This window comes from Mugil cephalus, chromosome 14 (genome assembly GCF_022458985.1).
Source record: "Mugil cephalus isolate CIBA_MC_2020 chromosome 14, CIBA_Mcephalus_1.1, whole genome shotgun sequence".
Taxonomy (NCBI): domain Eukaryota; kingdom Metazoa; phylum Chordata; class Actinopteri; order Mugiliformes; family Mugilidae; genus Mugil; species Mugil cephalus.
In genome coordinates this window covers 11,262,831-11,277,590 of record NC_061783.1, presented here as the reverse complement: position 1 = coordinate 11,277,590, position 14,760 = coordinate 11,262,831, and the positions used below count along the sequence as shown (strand labels likewise).

The following is a 14,760-nucleotide window of genomic DNA, read 5'->3' as shown; positions in this document are numbered from 1 at the left end:
ATCAGTTCTGACTTCTTGCTTGTTTTCTTATTATTTTGACACGTACTGTCAGTCACAACATGATGTGTTCAGTTGTGTTCAGTTCTTCTTTGATCTAATAGTCCTCAGAATTCTTGACATCTTTGTTTGTTAAGGGATTCAGAGCACTCCATACAAAATATAAAATAAAATGACATTAAGACACAATTTAAGATTTTTATTTTATATTTATATATATATAAAGACTTATTCAAATGAAGAAAACAGGAGAGAAGACCGACACACTGGGAAGAATCTGCGCTCGTGGAAGTGTTTCCCTGCAGAGAAAACGCAGCGTGATTGATCTGTGGTGGCACATGTCAATCCAGACAAGTCTCAGTGACAGGGGATTTGTTTCTTCTTTTATTCCCCCTTTTAGCTATCACTCCAGAATGAAAGGATGAGTTGTTATGTATGTAATGTCACATATTAAGTATATATGTGTGTGTGTGTGTGTGTGTGTGTGTGTGTGTGTGTGTCAGTCATTCAAATCTTTCATTTGGTGATCTTTCTTTCCATTTTTATGCATTTGCATTTCAAGAGGATGAGAGTGTAACCAAAAAAATATTCATATCCTTATAGCCATGCATTCAGTCTGGATTTTATGAAGTATTTTCAGAATCTTGGGGTATTATTTTATTGGTTAGCATCATTTTTTTATTATTGTTCTTTTTATGCATTTGTTCATTTTTATTTTTATTGCTGTTTTATTGCTTGTGTTTTGTGTCAACTGCCTCGCGTTAAATTGCATTTTGTTTAATTAAAAACATTAAAAAAAAAGTTTGACTGATTTACTGAGTGAGTTTAAGTATTGAATTGCCTATTCTTATTCTTTATTTGAACTGCACTTTGGTGAACATTTTCGTATTTTGCAATATGCTTTATAACGCAACTCTAAGTCTTAATATTGACATTTGCAGACCACATCATCCTTCTCACAGACAAGTGGGTTTTTTAATAAAGACAGAGTTGGATAGAGTCAAATACTGTACATACTGTATATTCAGGTTTTGGTCACAGTCTGGACAAATATTTCATCAAAAAATATCCATAGCGAATAACAGCTTGACGGATGCGGCAGTCTTACCAAATATAAACTTTCAAAATGAAGGGGATTTTAAAAACGTCAAAAACTCAGTTCACCATTATGGATGAAACAAAAGCACCACCTCCTGTCTTGCGGGAGGCAAACAGGAACAATGATCTCAATAATTCATAGTTATTGAACGCTCCCCAGCCTCCTGGGGAGGTGGGGGTTTGTGACCTTCTAATGTTCCTTTGGGTTGGGAACTATTCTGATATGGCTCAGCGGGAGTCGAACACGACACAATGTTACCGTTTCATCGGATTTCATTGGTGCAGCATTTCTGGGCCACATGAGGCCACTTGCCTTTAATTTTGTCAGTAATTACCCACTGATTGTGAGCCCAGGGTGTGTTTGTTTGTTGGGAGGGGGGGGCGGGAGAAGACGAAGAGCATTGCAGACAGTCCTGCAGCTCATCCTTGTCTCCGCTCAGCAGGAGCAGCAGGAGGAGGATTAATACAGCAGCCCCGCTCGTCCTGTTGAATAATCTGGAGCGACGCAGGCAGCAGATATCTCTCCATCCCTCTTTTTCTTTGTTTTTCTCCCCGCAAGAAAACGCAGGAAGCGAAGCTCAGCCTGTTTAAATGACAGGCCGTGTCCTCGTCGAGAGAATACTGAAAGTATACAGACTAGGTTTTTATAAAAAGTCTCATTACTTTTAGGCCGAATCACGCTGACGCAGACTAAACTAGACAGGAAGCACCGCTGTACACTAGTTGTTTTGATTCATTCATGGCACATTCCTTACAGGGAAGCCTGTAAACCAAACAAGGAATGAAAAATAACGTGTCTATTTTGTTCGTCGACTTTTGCAAATCTGACTTCAACGCCAGAGTGTCCGGGGCTAAATGTCACAGAGCTCAGAGAGGAAGAAATCCCTTTATCGGAGACGGCGACGAGGCCGCACATGTGGCTAAAAAGCACTGCTTGATGCATTCAATGAACTGCAGACTCGCAGTGCAGCACGACGTATCCCTGCATCCAATAAACGCGGAGTCTCTTCTCGTAAGCGTTGGACCGGTTCCTTTTACCTGCTGGCATGACTCACTTGGACTTGTTCTGTTTCGCAAACAACGCTTGAACCTCTGTTTATCTGCACAGCTGTTGCGAATGATAATATCACTCCACCAAACACACACAAGCCTTGTTATGCCGCAGCTTTCCCTTTTGGAAAACCCAGTTATTATTCATGAGTTGAGCGCAGGGCTATAAAGATTTAATTGTTGTATTTTTTTCAATTTTATTTTAGCAAATATAGTCCAGACGTTACGTTTTTTGCTCTCAAGGCCTCGTGCTTCAACATCTTCAGTTTGAAATCAAATAATGAGTACTGCGTTCGGGCGCCAAGTCTGGTCTTTAATTTGAGTCGTTTTGCATAAATTTAGAAATAACTATGTGGGAGATATTTTAAGACGTCGCTTTCAGAGTTTAGTGGTTCAAAACATATTGTTGTAATTCCACTGGCAGCCACACATGTCCAAACCATAACAGACCCATCACCACGTCGGCCAGATCAAATGGTGCTTTGTGTCGTGAGCCGACCTGTTTTTTGTTTTCTATTTTCCTCTTTTAAATATTTCGGTAGAGGTTGACTTTTTGTTATCGTCTGTCCGCAGACGTTTGTTCCAGACATCCACCGGTTTGATGTTTTTAGAAATGGCAACCTGGGCCTTTCTGATCTGGGTTTTTAGTCTCGTGCTGAATCCTGTGTGCTTCACATACATTTCCACAAGAGTTGATGTGTAACATAATTTTAACCTCATATTCAATTTAAAGTAGTAGAAGGACAATAAATCAGATGTTTAAACTCAGGAATTTGATAGTTCATGCTCATGGCGAAGTCCAGTTGATGTAATTTTGTTATAGCCTCCTTTGTTCGTGTTAGTAACCAGACCGTTTCAATGGGACTGTGCTATTGTGGTAAATGTGGTAAACCTGTTTTGGTGTTTTCTTTCTGAAGTAAGCAGCATAATATAACATGTGCTATATCAGTATTAATGGTGCCTTCACACATGTGTAAGTTACCCATGCCCCCACCATGCCATCACTGATGCTGCCCTTTGACCTCTGCCCTGATAACAAGTCGCTCTCTTTGTACTTTAGCCTGGGAGACTCATCGTCTGTGGTTTGTCTGTCCACTTTGATTCAGTCTTAAATCAGAAGGGTTTCGGAATTTTGTTCATGAATGTGTCCTTTTCTTTGCTTGGTGGAGGTTTAACTTTCATTTGTGAATGGAGCGACAAACGATGGTCGCTGAGGATGGTTTTCAGAAGTGTTCCTGAGTCCGTGCAGTCATTTACGCCACAGAAAATGGCTACAACCATTCAGTGTTAGCATACACACTTTGCCTACAAAGACCTCAGTCTTTAGATGATATTATGTACTGTAGATGATGTAAAATTTTGTATTTGGTCTTTCTGTTTGCCACACTTTTTGCTCTTGCAGTCTCTCACATAGTGGTGAATTCCTCCCCATCTTTACTCACGAAAGTGTCTTTAGGATTCCCATTTTAGGCAGCCATGCTACTGACTTGTTGTCAGTTAAACTAATGAATTGTAAGATGTCGTTCTTTTAGCGGGACACAAGCTTTCAAACCTTCCCAGTTTTGACATTAAAAAGGAGATGCCATTGTTTTTGATATGCCTGTGAAGGTTCTCAGTAATCCAGGTAGTGGTATGTCAAAAAACACCTTTTTGAGTTTTGAGACGACATTTGTCACTCATCTGAGTAGTTTGAGGTTTAAATAGGGATTAGAACCGAAGGAGCTACACAGCAGATGATGTTAAAACTCTAGTGCAACACATTTAACTCTCTTCATTTCTATGAAGAGCTCTGAAGCTGGATATGACACCTCAGGTGCTAATTTATTAGCCCCGCCCACTTGTTACAGTCATCCTGAGAACTGCCGACTGATTTTTGCATATAATGTTATGTTTGATGTTAATAATGACTGTTCAACACCATAGCTCACGCTGACATTTGATTTCTTCAGCCGTGCTCAAGTCAGTCAATGCTAATTCATGGACAATTACACAGTTAACATGGGTAGGCTATTACAGTTATTACAGCTGATGATTCATTTAGAGCATAGCTCGATTAAGTTGTGCATGTAAACGTACAGAATGAGTCCTGATTTGCATTAAAGGCCAACTGCACTCAAAACGGGTGCTCCTATGTATAAAGCAGCATTTTGCCTCATTCATTCACTAAAGTCAGGGTGGAGATCAATAAATAATAAGTTGTGCATGTGACGCACACACATAAAACAGAGTTGTTTTTGTGTGTTTGGTTCTGGAGCAGCAGTAGAGATCCCTTAGAGACGATAGATGTTAAAATATTCTACTGGACCGCCAGATGGTTTATTTGGATACAGAGCACGAAACCGAGATGTGATCAGGGGAAGCGTTAACGCCACGTCTGGCCACCACACCTAAAGTTGGCCACTTGATATCCAACAATCCAGATCGGATCTTGATACAAGGTGTGAAGAGGCCCTGCGGAGCGCATGACATTATAGAGGTCATGACCGAGGGGGGCTTTGAAAACCCAGACAGGCACAGAGAGAATGTGCCTATTATTAAGGGCCACTAATGGCCTCCCACTGGATTGGCTGGAGGCTACACCATAAGTATGAGCTTGGTGTCTTGAGGAGACCTCCACCTGCAGCCACAGTGGGCTGATCATCTTGGGTTGGACACACCAGAGTCAGCGGATGAGGTTGGACCGTCCACCCAACCTCCAAACTATTAGTGACTATGAGAAACGGCTCTTATTTAAAAACTCCTGTTGATAATTTGATGACGTCATGAGGACATAATCGAGAACAAGAACAAATGTAGCTAACTCAGTTGCTTTCTTAAAATGTTTTTTGAATATATTTTTGGACAATTTAAACCCCATTTCATTTTTTTTCTATCTGTGACACTTGTTTGCAGTCTCACAACTTTTTATTCAAATAAGAAATTGTTTGTTTCTTTTGGACCTTCACGAAGGATTAACGTAGCCCTATATCTGAGGGAGGATCATTGAATCGCTGTGCTACGATGAAAAGGTTCATGTGGACAATATGAAATGATTTTCCACTTGTCCTCTGTGTTCCAGCGGATTGTTTGCCACTCGGCAGTGGTTCCCTTTCTACAATTTCCTCTCCTTATTACCTTCACTTGGACTACCGCTCCATCTCAGTATAAACAGCATTCACCTCTGGGCCATGTGTGAGCTCTTTCTGCGCGCGATGTTGAAACTGCTCACAAAAGAAACATTCAGTAGCCAAGTGTCCAATTACAAATAAACCCCCTGCAATTTGAGCATGGCGCGTTGAAATGACTACGCTCAACACACCGTTCTCTCAGCACTGATATTATTAAACTGAAAGGAGTGAGCACGAAAAACACAAAATGTGAAAGCGTCCAAACACTCCGAGCCAGGGCTGCGCGTTGAGGCAATCAGCCCGAGCCGGGCCGTGGCGCTCGGCCTGACCTGTCCCTTGTCCAAGAAGACAGAGTGCTTCAATAAAGACTCCTCACTGGCCAAATTCTCTCTACGTGGCACAGCCTCCCTCTGAGCGGCTTCTGAGGCCCCGTCTCATCTGGGAGATTCATTGCGCTGCTCAAGAGACAAGAGAAAGGAGTCGATGTGGAACAGACCGTTTGGGGCGAAGCGGATTTATCTCGGCTTACTGGTCAGAAAGGACGGACCTTTCTGACGGGAGGCAGATGAGGAAAGAAGGGGGCGGGATGAGGGGATAAATAAAAACGCGCTCCCCGACAGCAACTTAAACGCTCTCATGGCTGTTTTTATCCATCACTCTTTGATGGAACTGTAATTTCTCCCACAAACACATATGCGCCCCACAGCGATTTAACTGTTCGGAAGGCCTAAGACTGGGATCTAAATGGAAATCTAGTTTGCTTGTTCCCTGTAGGTCTGCTGTAATTGTCTCTGTAGCAGGGTCATTAGGAAGAGGGAATGTTTCTAGTTTATTTCCATGGGGATTTCTTTGAGAACGTGTTGCTAGAGAAGGATAAGACTTCATCCTATGTGTCTAATAGGGCAAATCCTATTCAAAGCAGCTGCAGCTGGCTAACTTTTAATATTCCGCCGCTGGAGAACACAACTGGATGAGTTGTAGATGGCAGCCGAGCAAGAAGAGGGAGGGCCGCCGAGCATTGTGTCGGTCACAGAGAGTGAACCGGCTCTGAAGTATTCTCAGAATACTGCTACGAGGACAAGATCAAAAGAAAAGAAAGAAGTTCTTTGGCTCTCAGGGAGGTTACGCCAGTGCTGTGTACTCGTTTTTAATCATCAGACTTCTGTGCCGTTTCGGTAAACTATATTCAAATCCTCATGAAAAATATGCACATTAAGTCGAGGCCAAAGTGATTAACATCTTTGTTTTTGCAGCTTGGAGTTGGGTAAACTTTGGAGGAAAACAGCCATCTTTATTCACAGAATAAGGGAACGTATTCACACACATTCTTTCCGCATCTCCGTGGCTTTTCCCCAGCAAAATAAGCATGTTCCAACCTCAAATCATTCTAAATATTTATGTACAGTCGCGAGCATTCAAACATTCAGGCTTGAGTGGAAAACATCGAACTCAAACGTTTAATTTGAACTTATTTCCTCCATCTCTTTGCATTGAGCAAACTCTACAATCACAGTATTTTATACCGGCACGGCGGCAGGCCTAACGAAACAAAAAACAAACAAACAAAAAATGTTGGAAAATACAATCTCTTAATGACACACCGTATTTGCTGACGTGCTTAGAACCTGTGAAAGAACATTATTTCTCGCACCAGCAGGCTCATTCCACATCACTTTAGATTCATTCCCCATGCAGCAAATTATTTTTGACACACACATGCATCAAGGCATGTGTGCACATACATACTTAAGCAGTTACTCCTCCTGACTCTGCGCTCGGAGCTCTAACTGAGGATGTAACTTCAAGTTGTCACCCTGGGGGAAATAAAACGAAGCCGGGAGAAGTCATGCACAGTGGAAATAGAGTTTCAAGCTGCAGAGAAAAGGCTTAAGGGAGTCTCCAGAGTGCAGTTCTTTCTGATCTGGTACAGGCCTCAGTGCTGTGGAAGATCTACCATCTCTGCTATTTTATTCAGTCTCTTTCTACGTTTGAAGAACGCAGCGTTCAAGTTCATATATATCAGCAAACACTTAGTCTGAATCCGAGCGGTCGCTGGTTTTGGAGGACTTGTGCTTTCGCTTCCGTTTTCTCTTCTTCTTGTCCTTCTTCTTTTTGTCCTTCCTCCTTTTCCTCTTCTTGCTGCGGTGGTGGTCGGAGGAGGACGGGGAGGAGGAAGACGAAGACGAGGAGCTGTCTGAATCGGAGGAGGAGGAGGAAGAGGAGGAGGTGGTGTCTTGGAGCAGCTGCTGAAGCTGCTGGATCCTATGAACAGGAAGGGCATGGATGAGGGGAGGAGAAGGAGGAAGAAGAAGAATTAGAGTCAAGTGCAAAAAGGAAAAAAAATACAGCTGGTGCAGAGTTGGATGGTCGGGTTGGCAAGTGTCTGAAACATCCTTGAGCACACGTTTTTTGTCCAACGACCAGCATATCCGGACTGCGAAGTTAGCCAAGCGCCTAACTCGGTTACGTACTTCTTGTAACTATAGTAACGGCACCGAAGAAGGAAATTAATAACATCGATACAAACTTACTTATCATAAAAGAAGCACTTAAGAACAGCCTTGACAGAGTGATGATATCAGACTATCAGTCTACTATTTTAAAACAACAAAAACCAGGAAATGTTCATCTATCAAATTGTAAATTTGTCCATGAACTACAGCTGAAATTCAACACGTCTCTTCCCTCAGTACCTCTGATAGAAATATCCTACTCACTGTCAGAACTGAGTTTATTAGAAACTACTTTTCAGATTATCCATATTATTAATGTGAATGAAGACACAGGCTGCCACAACTGGTCAGAAGGGAGAAGCCAAATCTTACAGACACATTAAAAAAAAAAAAAAAATGTCCTTAAAGGATATGTGCAAGATTTTCTCAGTCTTTCTTAAAACAAGTCTCGGTCGCTGTAACTTTTTTTCCACTGGGACGTCAGTACAGAGTAAGAAATGTAGGACAAAATGATGAGCTGTTGCAAAAATCGACACCAAACTTCATCCGAGCCTCGTGTAAAGCTCCTGGAGTCCCACCGAGCTAAATCAAGTCGGACTCTCTCATAGTTACTGTCAGCTACTGTCAACAGAGGGGTGCATTTTAGCAGACTTGTGTACTCACTGTTAAACAACCTTTACATCTGAAGTGGTGCGAAAGCGTTAACATGCACGTGAATTTGCAGATGTGCGGTTTTGAGGCACAAATATTTGGTTCCAGTCCCACTCAGACTGTGTTTTGAGTGCATTTGCGCAAGTGTGGCATCTCCAGGCCAAGAGGCAAACAAAGAAACGAAGGAAAGAACAAAAAGAAAAACAATGCGACAAATATGTTCCACAGATTTCCCCTGAGAAACACGTGTTTGACATGTTGTGGACGAAGTGGACATAAATAAATATTTAGCAAAGCTGTATTTGCCTATTTTTAGAGGAACTTCAGAGCGCTCACAACTCAAGTGCAAATACATAGAGAATGTGTTTGTTATTATCAGTAAATCAAGCTACAGTCATATGTTATTGTTGCCAAAATGCTTTTGATCGACTGACTGATTATTTGAATTAAAAACAAGTTTATACAGCATTTCTGAGGCACTCTATTACAGCAAGTAAAAACACAGCAATGAACATGTCACATGTCTATTTGTAGTGGACGGTTTCCTTCTGCTACAGGCCAAGAAAAGAGCTTCTTTCCAGGAAGATAAAATAAAGGAAATGTTCTTCTAAATGATTTCTAATTTACACGATGTTTTACACAGGATGAGGACTATACAGGTATAGTCACAGCGGCCAAGATGTAGACCTCACATTACTTTAAGACAGATTTGAAAAATATTAAACCAATCCTTAGACCTTAGAGGTCTTCAACAGGGGGTCCGCGACCCCTAGGGGGTCCGCAGAGGTACTGCAGGGGGGTCCCAAAATCTTTAGTTGATTTGACTTTTTTTATTTATATATTTTATTTTATTATTTTTTTATTTTCCCCACAAATTTAAATTTCCTTAAATACAGGTTAACATGAATCCAACATATTTTAGTTGCACATGTTTGAAATGAGAAAAAAAATTATATTTGAACCTGTGTAATTTTTTGAATAACTTAAAATTTATTGCAAAATCATAATAATGTATATCATAAAAAGCACTAGGCCGATTTCACTATAGAACGTAACAGGTAGGGGTAATCTTTCCATCAGTTTGAGGGTCCTAGGACTGAAAAACGTTGAAGACCCCTGCCTTAGACCATATGAAGTCAAATATCTGGTCCAAAGCCTTAATAACCTGAACAAGAGTAAAACTAAATAAAAACAAAGTTTTGTCAACACAACCTGATATTGTTTATGCATATGAAATAAAGCTGAGAGAAGTTGGACTGTTTCCGTTCTCTTTCAAAGAAGATGCCAAAATTAATGTGGCACGCACACACAAGTGCGACTTCAAAGTGCCACTGGCCTTTAAACAACCTTTTAGCAATGCATGCAAAATTATGTGTACTGCTGCTGCTGCTGCTCGGCGTGTGAGGCTTCACGGCGAGCCAGCGTCACATTCAAACATCCTGGTGTCAAACACTATTTGCTGGGAACCTGCACAGGGACCCAGCCACAGTGAGAGAATTTCCAGGTCATCTGTCCAACTCCGCTGAGGGAGAACGGACAAAAACTGCAAGTGTGATCAGTGCGGCATTTAGTCCGTCCTTTCACAGCAGCAGAAAAATGTGTTTCTTATATAAAAATACAGAAAAGAATGTGAACGATGTGCACATCAGGAAAATGAATGAATACACACCTGGTCTCTTTCTCATTCCTTTTGTTTTCCCGAATGATGTCATACATCGGGTCTTCATGGGCCTGAAAAATGTCACACCACGTGTTAATACCTACTATGAAATACAAAATGTACGTATTTAAAGCAGTGTTGTGTCAGCACTTTTAAAAAACGGAGACAATACAAGGAAGGGAAATATGATTCAGTTGCATTTATGGTAATCGTTGCAGAGGCTCCTGCTGTGTTATGTTACAGTCACACAAGCAGAGTGGGGGAGTCTGCCGTCCACATGTGGAAACTAGAAGTGTCCCAACTTTGTTTGTGTCCCAAGACTCAAACCTCCGTCTCTGCCACCGCTCCCTGACCTTCCCACATTCAAAACGAAATCCTCTGACTGTGGCAGACTAGTATTCGACAGTTAACAGTTCGCTCTCATTTCCAAATAGTTAAACTCACCACTCGGAACTGCTCCAGTTTCTGGTTGCCTTTGATGAAGAACGGACACTCTCTGTCTCCAGTCCTGTGGCCGTAACGTTTGCATCTCCAGCCTGCAGAAAAAAAATAAATAAATAAAAAAAATAAAAAGTTTGAACTTTGGATGAGCCTTGCCCCAAATATTTGTTTTATTTCGTTCAAATCTGATAATTTACAGAGAGGATTTGAGAGTTTTATGATGACATAAATTCGGAAACACTGTCAATGGTCAGAAAAAAATAAACTTTTTCCAAGTTTTCCAAAGTACGATGTCATATAATTGAAGTTATGAATTATATTACCAACACACACCTCTGCTGAAATACAAAAAAATTTAAAAAAAAAAACTGCTGAAGAGGAGATGCCTGGCTCAGAGTATGAGGAAAGAGAAACCAGCTATTATAAAGTTATATAGTGTAAAACTCTACACATTTTGATTGGTACCCATCATTTAGAAATCACAATTAAAAATTTAAACTAATAGACATTGGCATGAAAAGTACCCAGCTTATTACTTAGATTGAGCCAATTCTTTTTCATATTAAAAGGTTTTTACCGAGAGGATTTGGGGCATATTTTTAATGACAACATAAATCTGGAAAAAACTGGCGACCGCCGACGGTTTAAGGAAAGCTGTATAACTCAGGATATGAATAATGAATCTGCAGCCCCCTCACTGAAAACCTCAGAATACAGGCAGAAACTAAAAGGAATCATTGTACTGTGAGCAAGTGCTACCACCATGAAATTCCTCCAGTCCATTATGTAATGTAACACATTAATGAAATATTTAAACCTATTATCTAATGAAAACTACACACATGTGCATAAATATCCAATAGGTAATGTGGTAAAATAAGCATCTAAACGTATATTCTGGACATTTTCCTTCCACTTGTGTGAATATAAGACATCATATGGAGGCAAAATAACCCATTTTCTCAAAATTAATCAGCACTGACCAATCCTATCTGTTTAAAAATGATGTCTTAACCTTAAGAAGAGCAGTTTGTTTACATAATCCTTACTCAAAGCTACATTACTAGCTCTGGGTAGTGCTTTCTGTTGAGTCTCAGTTGCCATAAAGTACCATTCATTTGTATAAATCCACCACTTTCTGCCCACTTGCTCATTTGATTTGAGTTCTGTACTTGAAGACAACTCAACATACTCTTAAAATAGATGAAGGCCATGCAAGAAGCTAGTAACGTTGAGTAAATTCTCTGGGCTTTTTACCACTGACATACATAGTCACTGAACACATACGTAGGTAAACAGTTTGTTTGTCTGATCTCAAAAGAGTCTTAAACAACTAACTCACAGTTACACTCCTAAAATGCTCTGCCTACATGGTGTTTCAAAATGTATCCCGCATTATCTAACACAGACCATTTCTAAGCCATTATCACTTTCTCTGCGCTGAAAGTAAACGAAGAAGTCATGTCAAAGTTTCGCACTGTTTTAATGATCCACACTTCAAGCAACAGCGGCGCTTCTGTGAACAATTTGAGAGTCTTCGTGAGAGAGTCTGCATAAATCTTGTTTATCCTGTGAAAGAAGTTCCGCGCAAAGTTTTGTCGACGAGCCTCTGCTGCCTTAAACGTTTTCCCAAATGCTTAAGCAGAGCGAGTCACACACAGATCCTGCAGAACAAATGCTAACTTGTGGACTGGTCCTCTGTGTGTGTGTGTGTGACTCTCCACGTCCCCGACGGCAGCGTGAAAGTGTGTGGGACGAAAGGAATGAATGGACGCTGAGCATAATGACCGTCTTTGTATCGTCAACAGGACAGAAGGTAATCTCTGTGACAGCATAAAAATGTCTAGTCTGCGATGTTTGTCAGAAAAACATTAGACATGATGTCAAATGTCAAGTTCTTGTGGTCACATCTGTCACCTATTCAGACTTCAGCTCGGCCACAATGGATGTTTACTCCCACCTACAGTCCCAGACCTATATGTACAGCTACTACAACAGAATACAAAGCACATCTTTTAACTAATGGAATGAGAAATAAATGCAATGAGAACTTCTGCATTTAATCGCTTACAGGCAAACACCCACATTTTACACAGTTCTATTAGTAAAGGTGTCGGTACTGCACTTTCCTTGAGTCCTCTAAGTGTGCTTGCACGTACTACCCTTCCCTAATGCCGCAGAGGGTGATCGAAAGCACTTTTGTCCTCTTATTTATCAAAGCAAGAGAGATTTAAGACAGTGGCCAAGCTGCCGTTTGTGCCAGTGGGACAATTTGGCAGCGTTCAAGGGCACCAAATTACCATTTAATCTTGCTTCAAGGTGGTCATTTTACTTAACTAGATGTCTTCCTTCTGTTGTTGTTCCTTTCTTTTTTAATACAGTTGCCAGATTTATTTGATATTTATGTTTCCCAAACTGTTTTTCTTTTTACACTGGTGAATTATTGATAGTTCTCTCATCCTAAATATGAAAAAAGCATATTGGACTCTATTTAAATTACTTATTTGAACTTATATAAAACTTTTATTCATTTATTGTCTTTGACTGAATGTATTGTTTGGCTCTGACCTGAAAGGAGTTTGTTCATGGGGAGGGAAAGAAACCAGAGGATCGTGTAGCTGTAAAACCATATGGATGCACATACTGTTATTTTGATGATAACTACTTGCTACCGTCTGTCTGTATGCAAACAAAATCCTTTCCAATAAGTTGAAAAAAATAAATAAATAAAAAGGAAGTAAAATATGTGTAATTTCACACAAATAACGAGCCTGTGCTGAATACAAAAGTAAAATGGATACTGGTCAGACCAAATAACAACACTGTTAAGAGGGATGTAAAAAATGAAAATATGCTTGTGTAGATATTCATCTGACGGCTGCATGCAATTTACTGTGCAATATCCACACCTCGGTTCTGTAACGGTGTAAAGTGTCCCAGGAGGTTGTGGAAAATGCCCAGTTAAAGGTTACATTTTCACAGAACATCGTGTTTTTCTTTCCTCCTCTGGGTGAAAAAAACACAAGCAGATATAAATGAAACCGTGTAGCTGTACTCACACTGCATCACCTTCACCTCCTTCCCCAGGGGCATCCACAGCCCCTTGGTGGGGGCGTGGGCCAGGAAGGTCCTGGCTTCTTCATTTCCTGGTTCGGCTGGAATACAGTCCTCCGGTTTTTCTTCATGTTCCTGCAACACACACACGAAGTCTCTAGCACAGTTTCTCAAGAAAGCAACATATTTCTCCAGGGCTTCCGCTACGTGCATCCACCAGCTGTTTATTACTGGTGTAACTTTACCTTGATGAGTCCTGGTGGAGGTTTCTCGTAGCTGCATAAAGGAAAGAACAGACAATAGTTATAATGCTGCGAAACAAATCACGTTCCTCCGTCGTCCTCTTAATGAAGGCAACGCGAATAAACTTTATGCTAACACTCGAGGCTAGGCTTATGTAAAGACTACACAAGTCGCATTTATAATTCATGCACAAGTTTGTGCAAATTAAACAGAAGAGCCTCGCCTAAAGCGACTCACAAGGTTTCGACGTGTTTCAGTTTCTGAACTTCTTGGCTGAGTTTCTTCGTCTGTGTCGTGAGTTTCTCCAAATCGTGTTTCGATGTCTTGTGTCTCTTGTGGTCTCGCCTTTCCTCCTTCTCTTTCGTTCGCTTTCTGCTCGACATTGTCTCAATATGGACACGCAGTGCCCCCGGATAAACATTAAGTTTGAGTTAACGGTGCATGCAGAGCTTTGTTGTTGTTGTTGTTTTACTTGACAGCTCCGTATGTAATGCTTGCTAACATGCTAGCCCGCAGCTAACCAGCAAACGCTGCTGCGGCGCTGCTGCTACTTCCTGTGTGCGGGTCGGGTTGGTTCGTGAAAGTCCAGCGCCACCTGCAGGACACGGGCGGTAACACAGGACGTGCAGCTGGATCCGAGTTTTCAGGTTCTGTCCGAAAAACTAGTTTCTCTAAAAAGAAAACGACTTCCACCATCAGTGTCCATGCAGTTATTTGAAGAAAAAGAAAGTAAATAAATCCACCTCCATGTTCATCTCTCTTAATGGATTTTGAATATATATATTTTTTAATTTATGTGACATACACTGATCAGATCAGGCATAACATTATGACCACCATGTTGTGTAGGTCTCCCTTTTGCCTCCAAAACAATGACTCATCAGAAAATGGACATGTGTCTTCTCAGGGTGTCTCAGGGTGCGTCTGCATAACAGGATGTTGTTAGTCTTTGAGTCCTATGAATCGCAGAGAGGGGCCTCTGTGGATCATCCACAGACACTTGATC

The 14,760-nt window shown here is 41.0% G+C and overlaps 1 protein-coding gene across 1 annotated transcript; it reads right to left on the bottom strand.

The window, feature by feature from the left end:
* Positions 1-6,695: 6,695 nt before the first annotated feature.
* Positions 6,696-14,311, bottom strand: rp9 (RP9 pre-mRNA splicing factor). The gene is made up of 6 exons (XM_047606041.1): positions 13,992-14,311; positions 13,757-13,787; positions 13,517-13,646; positions 10,461-10,552; positions 10,026-10,087; positions 6,696-7,514 (listed from the first exon to the last, which is right to left on the bottom strand). The coding sequence occupies exons 1-6, from the start codon at positions 14,135-14,137 to the stop codon at positions 7,283-7,285; spliced, it is 693 nt and encodes a 230-aa protein (XP_047461997.1). The 5' UTR covers positions 14,138-14,311; the 3' UTR covers positions 6,696-7,282.
* Positions 14,312-14,760: the final 449 nt, after the last annotated feature.